The 15,835-nt window shown below is 36.8% G+C and overlaps 1 protein-coding gene across 2 annotated transcripts in view; it reads left to right on the top strand.

Moving 5' to 3' along the window:
- EFEMP1 (EGF containing fibulin-like extracellular matrix protein 1) overlaps positions 1–15,113 on the top strand; it is a 56,589-nt gene extending 41,476 nt beyond the window's left edge. For both annotated transcript variants that reach the window (XM_012731434.1, XM_004691415.2), the window contains exons 5-11: positions 468–590; positions 2,558–2,677; positions 3,639–3,758; positions 4,970–5,089; positions 9,025–9,148; positions 9,230–9,425; positions 14,491–15,113. In XM_012731434.1, the coding sequence (XP_012586888.1) occupies positions 468–590; positions 2,558–2,677; positions 3,639–3,758; positions 4,970–5,089; positions 9,025–9,148; positions 9,230–9,425; positions 14,491–14,652 (965 nt within the window). In that variant the 3' untranslated portion in view covers positions 14,653–15,113. The remainder of the gene's footprint in view (positions 1–467; positions 591–2,557; positions 2,678–3,638; positions 3,759–4,969; positions 5,090–9,024; positions 9,149–9,229; positions 9,426–14,490) is intronic.
- The last annotated feature ends 722 nt before the right edge of the window (positions 15,114–15,835 follow it).

Genomic DNA, 15,835 nt, shown 5'->3' with positions numbered 1-15,835 from the left:
AGAGATGCGGAGGGTGAGAGGCTTCACCAGAGACAGAGTGAGGAGCAGAGCAGGCAGATCAATGAAGTACACTGCTGAGGGGAGCAGCGGGCGGGTCAGGAGAGGTCTGCCATGCCATGTAGATCTCCTCCGGGGCAGGCGGGGATCGAACTCATGCGGAAGTGGCTTTAGCTTCTTAGTACTGTGCTTTAACCCACTGCGCCACCAGGGAGGGCCAGTGTTCCATTTCTTAACAAGCTAAAGGCTGAGCTGAGGCAAGCATGACAAAATGGCAGCATTTGTTAAAACTAAGTGCTACACACTGGCATCTATAATTATTTTCTTGATACTTGAAATAAAAACATTTCTAATATAAGAGTCGTCAATGTTGTAAGGATACAATGGAAACTTATTTTCTTTAAGGAATGTATGATAGCAAAATCTTCCCAACACCGGCAAACTCTTTCTACCTGGCATGTCTCTTCCAGACATAGATGAGTGTTCTGCAGGGACACACAACTGCAGAGCTGACCAGATGTGCATCAATTTGCGGGGCTCCTTCACTTGTCAGTGCCGTCCCGGCTATCAGAAGAGAGGAGAGCAGTGTGTAGGTAAGACCGAGGAGCTGTAAGTGAGAATTTTTTTGAGCATTTTCATGTTTAAATCTCTGGCAATCACAACAAAGCGCCCTTCTTTATTTGGAGAGTAGTAACCAGCAACGGTTTTTTCTTACAGTGACTACCAATTCATTTTCCAAATGAACTAGAAACAATGAACCTTAAAAGATCGAACGTATTTTGGGTATCAAAGTATTGTTTATATGTTAGCTGAAGAGAAGCAGAAGTTTGGTATGTGAATGTGAACACAAAAGAAACCAAGAAAATGATTTTTAATTAGTTCTTTGAGGGTCATAGCAGTAAAACATTGATATATGAGGTTCACTGACTGGCTCATTGGATAGCATAACTTACAGGGCACTTGGTGAGGTTCAGCTCCCAACTCTGCTCTTGATGCACTTTGAGTCCTTGGGAAGATTAAATTCTCTGCATCCCACTCTTTCCTTGAGTACTAACCACAGCCACAGGAACCCAAGTGTGGGAGAAACAGTCCTGCTCTTGGGCTGAACAGTCGTCGGTTCTTGTTACACAACGAGTTAACAGACTTATCCTGAACATTCTTTATGTTCAAGTGGGTGTAGTGTAGATAACATTTGAGCAAACCACCTAAGTAATGAGGGGTAAACCATGTTAATGTCATGATCAGTTATTACCATTATCAGTCATTTCATTATTCAAATTAAATCAAATATATGTTGCAGCTTATTAATAATATCTCACACTTATTTTAAACAAATTTATGTGATCTGCCTAAAAATTCTGCCACATTGTTATATTATTGCTTACAAAAGATAAAAGGGAAGCTCCCAGAAGTTAAGACCATGCTAGGAACTACCAGGAGAAAGAGTCAAACTCAGGTCACCAAGAAACACACTGGCTCCCACACTTTTAGTTAGTAAAGTACCAGGAGAGCTCAGCAAAAGTTGGTTTGGTTTGGTTTTATACCATAATACAGTGTCACTCTGTCATGTTAGATCATAACATGCATAATTGTCTGAAATACACATCATGGTGGTGCTGTCGCAAAGCATGGACTCACAAATTAATTGTATTATGCTTCTAAAAGTTACTTCTACTCTACAAGTTCTCAGTTGAGCATTTCATAGTTGGGAATACTAATATGAGAAAGACAGTTTGGAACACTTTATCAATATGTCAGAAGAACACTAACTAGAATAATGTGGTTAGCATCTCTCTCCCCCCCCCATTTGATTCTCACAAAAACTCCCTAAGATACACACAGCAATATTACTGTCCACATTTTACAGAAGAAAAAATGACACTGAATGTGTAAGTGATTTCACCAAGGCAGCAGTCCACGCCCCCATCTCTTAGTTTTAAACTGCACCACTTAATTCTCCCACTTCTATCATTACCAATAAGTTTTTAGATCCCTAAACTGACATTCTCATTTATATGCAAAATAGATTTAAATTCATTTCTCTTTTTAAGTCTCAACTCACCAACCAGGTTTATGATGTCTTGATTTTTTTTTTCAAAGATTTATTTATTTTATGCATACACAACTGTGGCACAAGCCAGAGGTGCAGGGGAGGTGAGCTGATTCACCAGAGACAGAGCGGGGAGCAGAACAGGCAGGTCGAAGAAGTACACTGCTGAGGGGAGCAGCGGGCGGGTCAGGAGAGGTCTGCCTTGCCATGTGGAGGCTCCAACTTGCGCTGAAGTGCCTGGGCTAGCTTGCAGTGCTGCATCCTAATCCATTGTGCCACCAGGGAGGGCCGATGTCTTGATTTTTAACATCTCAGTTAACTGTAGCATGCAGATCAAAGTGAATATAAAACTTAATTTTAGTCAAAAGAAAACTGAGAAAAATAGGACTACTTTTAAAATCAGGTTTCTCCAGATAGGTTTTTAGTAATGCTTTGCTGAAAATTGAGAGCAAATAGTTGCAAGAAGATTCAATAACTTGGTCCTCTCTGTGTGTCTGCCTGATGACCTAGACATAGATGAATGCACCGTGCCTCCATACTGTCATCAAAGATGTGTGAATACACCAGGATCGTTTTACTGCCAGTGCAGTCCTGGGTTTCAGTTGGCAGCAAACAACTATACCTGTGTAGGTAAGCCTTTTGGGAACTGCCATTCTGACTAACTGATATCTCTCTTTAAAAAAAACAAAGCCCAAGCCATGGTACAGTATCTCCAGTTTTCTAGGTTCTTGAGTGAACTGGTTTCCAGCAACATCCTGTATGAAACTGAAAAGACAGTAACCAGTCTGTTTGTTAAATTATGTCAAGATGTGAATGGCAAACTTTTAAAACTGTGGTTATAATTCTCTTTGTGTGTATGTCAAAAAATTAAAAACTGTAAATCAACAGATATATATCCACCAATCAGTCAATACTGTGTGATATATACCTTTTGCTGAAGGGGCAAAAGGATTACTGCATGTTCAAATACATAAACTTTCCACCAAAAGTACATCTGATTTGCTCATGCTGCTTTTCCTCTTTCGCACTATAGTGTCATGGCACACAATTGTAAGATTAGCATAACACGGAAAGAATCTAGCGCAAGGAAAATACCTTTTCACAGTATTTTCAGTGCCTGAGAGCATTGCAAAACTCTGTATGGGTCTCAAAGGTTTATGTTATAATTGTAATGGAATTTAACAGAACCCATTCAAAAAGTAATAAATAGCTCAGATAAATCTTCACTACAGCATGCTGAGAGGCCATATCACTATGAGTATCATATGTCAATTATTTATAGACTTGGCATTTTGCATCTGTGCAACAGTAAAAGAAATAGATACTGAACTGTGTATTTATTAAAACATTAAATTATTTGAGAGAGTAACTCACAGGAAAAAAAATGTCTTGGAATTTTAAAAAGAAGTAGATGACAAACATTTGAAGTTTTTCCAACAGTTGTGAAACCTGAGTGGATGGTCTCCAACGAGCTTCTGCTGAGCAAAGTATCCAGCTAAGGAATTACTCACTTATCATCAGATGACATAGTTAGAAAAAAGTAAGGATTTTTAAAGATATAGATATAAATGTTTATAACCTTTCTTTTTAGACATAAATGAATGTGATGCCAGCAACCAGTGTGCTCAGCAATGCTACAACATTCTTGGTTCCTTCATCTGCCAATGTAATCAAGGATATGAGCTGAGCAGTGACAGGATCAATTGTGAAGGTAAATATCTTCCAATTAGTTTGTAATATGAGCCCAATTCACATGATTTCTGTTGCTTTATCAGATTGTTTAGCTGTTTATAAAACACATTTTCATGTATAGTAATTCTGTTCTGAAATTCAATTATTTTCATTCAATTGTAACACTGACCTTTTAGAATATTATGAAGAGAAAGGTCAGGAAACAAAATAACTGAAGTGTTGGCTTTATTAGAAAGGGTTCTCTTGGTGTCTTGCTTCTCATTATATTCACTGGCCAATAGAAGGATCTGGAGATTTGTGAGAAATGAGGATTCTTAGTCCAGATCTCCTGAGTCAGGTTCTACATCTAACAAGAACTCCATTGACTGGTGTGTACATTATCCAAGTTTAAGTAAAGGTGACTGCCTGTCAAAACATTAGAGCAGAACCTAAGAAATCTGGTCCCCAACCTTGTTCCCTCCACCGGGTGACTTCGCTACATTTTTTGAAGTTGCTTCAGTTTTAATTTCCACAAAAATAAAAGCAGGGAAGGGATGACTTTCAGAGTCCATTGCTTGTACACATTCCTCTGTGTTAATTAAAACTGCAAAAGACACCCCAAGGAGAACACCATTGATTCTTGATGTCCCTTTCTTCCTCCTGGGTCCCTCAAGCTCATACCTGGAGCCTCAAAGCTTATATCCTCCCCAGAGTAGCCACACACGATAATACCTGGCTCAGAATCAAAAGGGGCTGCCTCTGTCACCTAAAGTCAGACCCTTCCAGGGAATTACCTCTGGAAGTTAGCACAGGGATGGAACTTGGAGTTCAAAGTTGGATGAATTTGGTAACAGAACCACCCAATTTATGAAAAGGCAAATGTGAATCTTCATCACGGGTGGGTTTGTAGATCCCAATATGAAGAGCATCAACCACATGCCGGTTCATTCTCCCTGCTCAACTTGTACAGTTAGGCTCAGGACTTGTCAAACTGTCAGCAATAATGGAGTAAAGCTGATGATAAGAAAAACTCTTCATGCTATGAAGTTCTAGATAAAATGAACAGATTATTATTAGGATTTACCTTGAGACTCTTAGAAAGTACTGTATTTCTGTTACAGTACTTAGAAAGTACTGTATTTAGTGTTTTTACTCACTCACCTTTTCTGAAATAACATTACCAAAGCCATGACAAAGCCGTGACATACAAGTTTTTCAACTCTGTGTCCTTGCTCTGGTCTGATTCAACAGATATTGATGAATGCAGAACCTCAAGCTACCTTTGTCAATATCAATGTGTCAATGAACCTGGGAAATTCTCATGCATGTGCCCACAGGGGTATCAAGTGGTGAGAAGTAGAACATGTCAGGGTAAGTTTGTTGTTTTCTTACCTGCTAAGTGTTCAGTTTTAACCAGTAAGAGAAAGGAGGATATTTATTATAGGACTTTCTATCATAGACTTTTATTTTTGCACCTGAAATACGTAATGCGAGCACAGCTTCATGAGATGTGCTTATCTCAGAAAGAAGGTATTTTCCACATTAATGGTGACTTCCCTTTATATTTAAAGTAGTGATTTTTCTTTCTTAAATATAAGTAACTTTAGGGTCCTCTTTGGTGGCACAGCAGGTTAGGACACAGCACTGCAAGCTGGTCGCAGCCACTTCTGTGCAAGTTCGATCCCTGGCCCGGAGGTGACCCACATGGCATGGCAGACCTCTCCTGATCTGCCCACTGCTCCCCTCAGCAGGGTACTTCATCGATCTGCCTGTTCTGCTCCCCACTCTGTCTCTGGTGAAGCCTTTTCCCATCCCTACACTTCTGGCTTGTATCCCAGTTCTGTTCATAAATTAAAAAATATTTTTAAAAATATATAAATAACTTTAATAAAATATTGATATCTCCTTTATATAGTCAATATAATCTTTATAATATACAACTTCTAATCATCTACTAGAAAAGATTCAATTATTAAAATATTTCACTATAAATTTGAGTGTAGACCATAAGTTTAATATGTGAGGCAGATCTATTTCAAACCACTCTTAATTCTCTAAAATACCAAAATTTTATGATAAATGATAGCTTAGGTGCTGAGAAAATCTGCTTCAAATATTAATCCAAAATAGTTATCCTTGGGTCCAGTTTACAAACAACGTTGAGATGATCTTCACATAGATTGAAGAAACAGCTATCCACGTGGTGTGATTTCATAGTCTGCTTAAAGGTCAAAAATGTCTATTTTCTCCTCCTGACCTCCTATTCTGCATGTAGATTAAAATTTCTTTAACAAGAAATAGCGTGCTTGGTTAAAACAAACAAAAAATGTAATCCTGGGAAACCTAGGGTAAACATTGACATCAAGAATGAGAGAACCATGAAAAAAAAATCACTAAACTTGAAAATAGAGACTCTGTTCGAGTCCTAACTATGCTGTATTTTAAAGACACAATCTTGAGCTAATTATCAAACTTATCTGAGACTTAGCACTTAGAAAAGGGAATTGTGGAAATAAAATAAAATAACATACCCCATAATGACTTATAAATTATAAGCCTGTATAGTTCAAGATGCTTTTATGAAATATGCCTAGCAATGTAAATGATGAGTAACAAATCTTCTGTAAGAATCCATATGAGTCAGGAATGAGAAAAGTCACACAAGGCAGCAAAGTCTATTAAGAAAAGAAAGGATCAAGAAAAGGCCACGTTGGGGATTCTCAGGCTAATGATTTTACAGGAAAATATTAACTCAGAGGGAGCATCTATGACCTAGGATTTATGCTGTGCCAGTGATCATTTGACTAGATTCCAGTCACAAAAAATGAACATAATCAGAATGTTTGTGCTCAATCTTGATATCCCTTTCAAGGTTACTCAAGACTTTGTAATGTTAATTGTGGGAAAACATGGCATTCCAATGGTTTTATTTTCTGAAACCTAATTGAGACTTTTAATATGAATATTACAAGTAGGAAAATATTAGCCAGTGGGATAGTTTAACAAATTTCCCTGAAGTCCTAAAAAAAAGCAAGAAAACAATCTATGCATTTATGATCATAAATTAATTTGCTATTCTGCAATAGACAGAAGCAAATTAACAAACAGTGGACTTTTACCTGCCTGGCCTTTATATCTGGAAGCAATTATATCTGTTATAATTAAAGGTAGAAATGCAATGGAATTGTAAATAGGTGATTCATAAATATATCCTGAGATAACACAGCTTCAGAAAGGTTGGTTAAGTCAAAACATTTCTGTGAAAAAACAAATTCATTTAAGGCACAAAGCAATTGGTTTCTCCCATATAAATCATTCCTCCCAACCTTGTCTACAAACTAATTCTTGTCTTCATTCAAAAAGCTTATTTTGGAAATAAAAAACTGTTTCCATAGTCTTAAAAAGATTAACATTCTGGGGGTGAGAAACAGAGTCAGAGAATACCAAATCATGAAATACTTTAATACTATGAATTTCCGTAAAACGTTCCTGAATGATTATGATGCTGATTTTGCTAGGTTTGAAATTATTATAAGTAAAAATATAAATTATTATATAAAATTTCTTTTGCTGTTGTTGGCTTCCATATAAGCCAGTCTCTTTTTTTTTTTCTTGCAACTAAATAGTATTTTTATTTTTTAAAAAAATGGGAAAATACTGAAGGGATAAGTCAGTTGTGATTTCTTCTGAAGATTCTTAAGCTGTTTCTTGAATTATAGCCAGTGCAAAAGAAGCTACAAGCTTTTCTAATCTCTTCTTGAGTTTCAGATAGCTTTAACCAGTTTGGAAGCTAAGAGAAAACTTTTTGCTCCAAATACAAGGCCAGAAATTACTGCCACTTAAGAGGATGTAGTGCCTTGAAGTGGAAGTATGCCTGTGCACCATCACCACAACCCCTGGGCTCTCGCCTCCCTCTCCCAAACCCTCTCCCTCCATTTCCTCTGCAGAGTGCCTTCAATCCATAGCTGCGTGTTTATTTTAGTTTTGCTGTGTTGTGTGAAAAGCAACGTGTTCTCAGTGCATTATTGGTAGGTGGTGAAAAAGTTTTAAAGAGATGGGTATTTAACCCTTGCCTCAAGAAGTCTCTAAGCTAGTAGAAGAATTAAGACACAGAGAGTTCAATAAAACAAAACAGAAAGTAATAAAGGCCCAATGAAGAGGACCTTGAGATGAGAATTCAGATGATATCCCAACAACTAGGTAATATCTGGCTTGTAGCAAGAATGCAATAAATTACTGATGGAAGGAGTAAATTAATGAACGAAAATATCAGACTTGTGAATAGATCCATTCAGAAAAGATTTACATTAGATAAAATCTAAAGCACTATTCAAATGTAGGAGATACACATAGATAAGTATGTGGATATTAATAAAAATTTTGTTGTTGCTGTAAATGGAGTAGCTTTAGTGCAGCTGTTCTATCATATGTCATCTGGGAGCTCCTTATTTCCAAATCTAAAATCAGTCTTTGTCCAGCCTGGTTAATCAATAATCCTACTTGAGATCCTTTCCCACTGTGATTTCCTTGGTCTGTCTTTCCCTAGATTGCTTCTCACTACTGACAGCCCCTTCCTCAAGTGTGCTTATCCCAGTCTTTAAATATGTGTTACAAGGTGGAATGCTTTATAACTTCACCTCCTGTGTTGTGCTTCCTCTGGAGAGTACAAGAGAATCCCAGAGCATCAACTATCCACCAACATGCTACTGCTACTGCCTATTAAAATCACATCTAGACTCTACATCTCTTCTAGGCACCTGAACCAAACAAAAACTACCTTCTCCATAGTTTTCTGCTGCTTTCTCAGCCCCCCAACCATGAAAAAAAAAATCTAAACATCACCCATCAAGGTCAATTTGGGATGCCTCCTCCCCTTCTTTCAGCCTTTCCCAATCCCCCTGGCATAATTATTCAGTCCCGCTTCTAATGTTACAGTACACTTATCTATCTCTTTTATGAATTCCATTTTATTTTATAATTAATGATTATCTTATCTATAGTCCTATATAGTCTGTAATCTCTCTAGAGATGAGGAGTGGTGTCTTTCAGTTGTATAAAAGCAGGTTCAGTGGCTCGAATTTAGTTTTTAATTCAATAGATGAACAATAGACACTTAATAAAATATGAATTGACACATATTAATCTTTCTAGAATAGCTAAGCTACATTTGAATTAAATGCAGTGAACTCAGTTTCCACACATCTTGTATGTAGGCAAATTGAATACTCCAGATTCCCACACACCTCCTTCCTTGCCACCCTGAATCTGTCACTTTCACAATTTACTCAGACCTTACATCTTTACAGACATAAATGAGTGTGAGACCACAAATGAATGCCGGGAAGATGAAATGTGTTGGAATTACCATGGCGGCTTCCGTTGTTACCCAAGGAATCCTTGTCAAGAGCCTTACGTTCTAACATCAGAGAAGTAAGAAAAACCAGAACTTTTTGAAACTGGGAAAATTTTAGTCTTGCCAAGCTAAAGTGGGCAATACTTTTGTCTCTGCAGCCGATGTGTTTGCCCTGTCTCGAATGCTGTGTGCCGAGAACTCCCCCAGTCCATCGTGTACAAGTACATGAGCATCCGGTCTGACAGGTCGGTGCCATCAGACATCTTCCAGATACAAGCCACAACCATTTATGCCAACACTATCAATACTTTTCGGATTAAATCTGGAAATGAAAATGGAGAGTTCTATCTAAGAGTAAGTATCCTTAGGGCAGCTTGTTGAGAAAGATGCAAGTTATTGCATGTTATGGTTGATGTGATGTTTGGTAGTATTCCTATGGAAAGCTATATTTACACTTGATCTTGGCCAAAGGCTGAGAAGCAATGGGAAAGGTAACATTTACGAGTTTTTACGTGCAGACATTATGTGCACTATGTATGTCATTTTACACTCTTAGTAATACTGTCAGATGGATATTACTATTTTTTATATTTTTATGGAAAAGATGCAGGTTATATCTCTAAAATCACTCAGATGCCAGACTAAAGAGTTGCAGATTTGAATGTGACCTCCAAAACACAACCCTACATGCATGCACACACACATCAAATAGATACTGCAAATCAGTGAGTTATTTCATTGTACATAGAAAAGATTAGCGGTGAACATAATGTAATACATATACCTGTTGAATCTCAATGCACATCTGAAATTTATGTTATGTTGCAGTGTTATTTCGATTCCAAAAATTAATTTCAAAAAGATAATTATGGTGAAAAAATTAAATTACTATGAATTCCTTATTGCTACATTCATAAGATTGTTTATATTCACACCAAAACTAAAACCTAGGAGTCTCTAAGACATGATCCCAACCTCCTGTACCATGTAGCAATAGCTGTACCATTCGTGTAATCTTCCAGGTAATACAAGGTCCCTTTTGGGTGTGTTTTCCCTTTCTTTCAATGGCTTGATGAAACCTCTCTCTGATTTTGTTTCTTCACAGTGTCTCCTGGGTTATCACAGTGTCTTCCTCATACCTCTGCCTCTTTTCTTTAAGCTGGTTCTTAGTACCTTCCTGGCCCCTCCAGAGCTTCTGCCTACAGTGCCTCAGCCTCTAGGCCCTCAATGCAAGATCTCAAAAAGTTCATTTTAGGTTAAAATTCTAACATATTTTAAATACGTCTCACCACTTCATGTGAAAATGATGGCACCCCACCAAACATTTTGCAGGGTTACGGTAACTATTTCGCACTAAGGATGTTATTCATCCAGTTACAGTTTTCTCAAAACTCCTTTGGGCACTCTTCATTTTTAATCAGATTTTAAAGTCAATATTTCATTTTGAGAAATATGAAAAGTAAATTGGGAAATTCATCCTGTGGTAAAGTTTACAGATCTTTAATGTTTACACGTTTATTCTGTTCTTTGATATATTAAGTTCCCTTCCAACTCCAGAGTTATATGATGCTGTTTCTTTGCCAGTAAATTAGAAATGATTAATTTCTCATGACCAACTTCTGAAGAGAAAAACCCAACCCAAAAATAAAATCTATTACTACTTTTTTCTAATAACTAAGACTAAGCTTCTTTAACATTTTTATGCTTTAAATTTGAGATGTACTCAATACTTGTCAGAAGTTTACTCATGCTGTTCAGATAATACCAATTTAGGAATTCTATCCCAAGTAAATAACATTATGTGTAGCCCGTGGCAATAAAATAAGTTCACCTCAAAATCTTCTTTAAAAATATTTTCCATTTGAATCCTTAAGAAAATAAAATTTTCTAGCTGAATTGCACAAATAGTTAAACAAAACTCCAGAAGGGTTTTTTCTTTCTAATAAAATGACACTTTAAAGGTTTTTATTATTCATATCTGTTCATTTTATCAACTTGATATTTTCACACATAAGTACAGTGTTTTTCTCAAGTGAAATACTCTTTTCTCATGAATGATATAAAAATGCTGATTTTAATAATCCCAGAGTTAAATATTAAATTATTTGGAACAAACAAAATAAAACTATTTAAGATGAGTAGACATTTTGACTGTCTTATCTCATAGCTCAATAAATAGTTAGACAAAATACTACATTTACTCTAATTGTGCAGAAGTCATTTAAGGAATAAGAATAAGTCAGCAGGTCTTAATTAATTGCACTTCAATATGTTTAGCTCCCTTTTAGGTGCATGTAATACATGGTGCCTTATTTCAAGGAGTTTAAATATTACTATGTGACACAAGTTAACATTTATAAAAAATAAGGAAGAATTTTTTTTGTTTTAATGTTATGATCCATGAGATAGGAGAATTAATATGGACTGAGACATTCAAAAATTCTTGGTGGCCATGAGACTGAACCTGATTCTTCAGAAGATCTGTGAACAAAGGATTCTGTTTATTTTCTTTTTGTGAGAGTACTGAGAAAATCTTCCTTAGAAAAGGAAACATTGCAAAGAAATAGTATGTGAAATTGGAGGTAGAATACATTGCTTCTTTTTCCCTCCCAATTTCTAGCCTCCATTACTGAGTTTTATATTTCTTCATAGTCCTTAGCTTCACCTTGCATAGATTTCATTGGTCTGGGTTGCCCACCAATTTATTATACCATAAGTATAATAAGAGCAGATGCTTTACCTGTCTGTTCCATCCACCACCATCAAATGGTTCCTGACCCAAGCAGATGTCCAAAGAATATTCTAAATGAATTATTTAATTTATTCGATACTTTCAAGGTATTACTGTTACCTACAATCATCGCTAATTGGACAAGCACCATATTAGATCCTAGAGATACAGCAATTAATTTCTGCCCCAGTGAAGCTTATCATCCAGTCATTGAGCAAGTTCTCACAAGACTACTGAGCATTACCACTGAGTATTGCAAGTTGTTCCTGAATGTATAGTAAGTTAACCTAAGTAAGAAAGAAATGACCTGGAAGCCTCCTGGAAGAAGTGGCTTTACGCGAAAGGACAAACTAAAGAATAGCAAATAGAAGGGCAAGAAAGTGAATAAATTAGTCTCAAATTCTAAATACTAGAGTTGAAGTAGCTTGAGAGAAGCCTGGGGAGATGAGCTATATCTAGATCATGCAATGCCTCACAAACTTTACTAAGGTTTCAGGTAGAAGAAGTTGCTATCTGATTTTTCATATTAAATAGATGACTAGGTATGCAATGGAGCCTAGATTGGGATAAGCAAGAATACAAATGAAAAGACGAGTCAGTCATTCAGGAGATGTCTTATCAGGGTAGCAGTTGTGAGTCTAAAACCATGAGCAGATTTATGAAGGCACAGAGAAAACTACTGGACTGCTAACACATTTGCTATGGGGAGATGAAGAAGAAAGCATCGATGATAGCCCCAAAGTTTCTGTTTTGAGCAACAGTAAATGGTGTTGTCATTTGATGAGATAGGGAAGAAGAAATCAGTATGCCAAGTTCAGCTTCAATATAGTGAGTTTTGGTCCCCATGAGATATCCAAGTAAAGATGAGTAGAGAGTGGGATATGTAGACTTGGAACTCAAAATTCAGATCTTCATGTAGCTGGCAAATATGTGACAATTGAAGCCATGGCAGGAGATGAAATCACTCAAAGAGAATGCACAGGGTGTAAGTGAGATCATTCAGAAAAATAAGACCTGAGATAAGGAGGGAATAAATTATGAAGAATTTTGTCATAACTTGGACTTTGTTTTCATTCAGAACAGTTCTGCCTCAGAATTTTAGTCATCAGTAATCCATTCAATCTCACTCTCTCTTGCTCTCTCTCTCTCTCACCCTCACTCTTACTCTATCTTCACCCTTCAAGTAATGTTAGTACCTCTATTTTCATCTAATCCATCATTATGTGGTTGTCTTTGCATTAGTCCATTTCCAACATTTCAACTCCCTGTCCAGCAACCCTGATTCAATCCCACTTTCCATATCTCTTAAATTATCCATATCTCTTAGATTATCTATATCCATTTCACATCCAGTCTGGCAGCATAGATGGACAGCACTGTATATAAATCTCCAACTTCTCTCTTCTCCCTTTCCCATCAAGTTTCTTAAAGCATGGTCTGCAATGATAGTTTCTATTTTTAATTCCTGGTCATTCCTCTGTTTTCTGTTCTACTACCCTACTGAAGTTGCTCCAGAAAAGTCATAAACAGAATCCACACTATCAAATTCAGAGAGCAGTTTTAGTTCCAGTCATGCTCAGCCAACCTGCTCTGTTGGATACTGTTAACCACCCATATGTTTTCCATTTAATAATCACCTCCTTCAGAGGTGAAGTCACTAAATCGTGAACCTGAAGATTCTCCTCTGGCCATACCTTAAATGCTAACCTGTACCATACCCAGCCTTTTATACATTTTCTCCCTTGATTTAATGTACGGTCATTGAAGTAATTGCTAAATTCTAATCCATTGCCTCTATCCCTGCCCTCTCCTTGACATTAGATTCAAACATCTAATACCTGCCCCTTCACTCTCCAACACCTTTCATATCCTCTTCACCTAAATGGAACTGCAGTCAGTTATTCTGAATATACTTCATTCCCAAACTTTCATTTACCCTAGGGCATTCACAAACCTCCCTTAATCTGATGAATCTATATATCGTGAATAACCCCATATATCTTAGTATTCACCACACTCTATTGAAATTAATTATTTACAAGTATTTTCACCTACTAAGAATGTAAACAGGCCCTCCCTGGTGGCGGAACGAGTTAGGACTCAGCACTGCAAGCTAGCCACAGCCGCTTCAGTATGAGTTCAGTTCCCCCCAGAGGTGACCTGCGTGGCGCAGCAGACCTCTCCTGACCCACCCATTGCTCCCCTCAGCAGTGTACTCTATCAATCTGCCTGTTCTGCTCCTCACTGTCTCTGGTGAAGCCTCTCACCACCCCTGCACCTCTGGCCTGTTCCCCTCTGTCACCTATATATGCATAACTAAGTAAATCTTTTTTTAAAAAAGAATGTAAACAGATGTACAATGTTGAAAAGTGAAATGACAACTGTTTGCCAATTCAGAAATTATCTCACAGGAACTACAGATTCTCACAGGAACTACAGATTCTATAAAGATTAGAAGTACTACTCCATAGCGGCATTAGAGAAATATTAAGAGAGAAAACAAAGAATGAGTCCTTGTAAGTTGCAACTATAACTATGTGTGAACAGGAATAAGCCCCAATAGGTGTTGAAACCAACGATCCCACCTTCAAAATTCTTCCTCTAATTCTTACAGAAAACATATTCACAAATAATAGAATTTCTCATCCAAGAAAAAATATTTTCTTTCTCCTTTTCCTTTTATTTTAGCAAACAAGTCCTGTAAGCGCAATGCTTGTGCTGGTGAAATCACTATCAGGACCAAGAGAATACATCGTGGACTTGGAGATGCTAACAGTCAACAGTATAGGGACCTTCCGCACAAGCTCGGTGTTAAGATTGACAATAATAGTGGGGCCATTTTCATTTTAGTCTTTGAAGAGTCCACTATACGCATTTAAACCAGCCAAAGAATATTGTTACCTTAAAGTACTATTTTATTTATAGATATATCTAGTACATCTACATCTATATATTGTACACTCACCAATGATTCAAACATTTACACCATAGTATAAAATGAGTATTTAATCTGTAAAGATTCAAAGTTTTTCTTTCTAACCATATGTAAATTAGACATTAATACACTAAACTGGTCTTCTTCAATAGAGCTAAGCATACTCTGTCCAGTGAAACTTGGATTCTTTTCTGTAAAAGTGGGACCCAGCAATGATTATCTTCTGTGATGCTTAAGGAAACTTACTACGGCTCCACTGGTCTCATAAGGAGGCAGTGATTATAGTATTGAATAGCATGCAAGTTCCATAAATGAGTTTTTTAACTGCTTTGTAAGAAAATGGAAAAAAAGTCAATAAATATATATTTCTTATAAAATGAAGATCTTCCATATCTGTGTTGGTTTTTATTTTCATGATCTAAATGTCATTGTTTATTACTAGTAATAAATCATTCTTTTGTAATATGCTGGTTTCTGTGGGCTGTTTCAACTTTGTCAGAAATTTTCATTAGTAATGTAAAAAGAGTGAAAGAAATTCCCAAAAATGAATGAGCTAGATCCCAGGAAATTATTACATTCTAAAACCTACAGGGAAGAGATGAGAAAGCACTTTCTAAACCACATTGGAGTTGAACCAAAGAAGCAAACTCAGTATCTTAGTTAGTTTGAGCTGCTAAATCAAATATTGTAGCTTCGCTAACTTAGAGACTGGCAACCTAAAACCAGGGTGCCAGCTGGGCCAGATTCTGGTGAGTGCCCACTTCCAGTTCTACCATCAAACTGGGAGGTAGGATGTCAATATAGGAATTTCATAATATTCAGTAAATGTGATAGTATACCTCAGTTCAGGTCTTCTACAAAATGTGGAACAAAATCAAGAAGGCATTTAACCAAGGAAATTTTAACTTCTCAATAAAATTATAAAGTTTTACTAACTTGTAACTAAAATTCTTATCTTGATAGTCAATATTCACAGAGGAAAGAATTGTGCTGGTTTTTCTTCCTGGAATTCAGAGGGACAGTGAACTAAAGCAAATCACTCTTCCTCCAAATTCTATGAAAAGGCTTTATGTGTTCTTATTTGTTTGAAAAGCAACC

Source organism: Condylura cristata, unplaced genomic scaffold (assembly GCF_000260355.1).
Source record: "Condylura cristata isolate star-nosed mole 26May11 unplaced genomic scaffold, ConCri1.0 scaffold00031, whole genome shotgun sequence".
NCBI lineage: Eukaryota > Metazoa > Chordata > Mammalia > Eulipotyphla > Talpidae > Condylura > Condylura cristata.
Note: the sequence above shows the minus strand (reverse complement) of the source record. Positions and strands in the feature narration are given on the sequence as shown.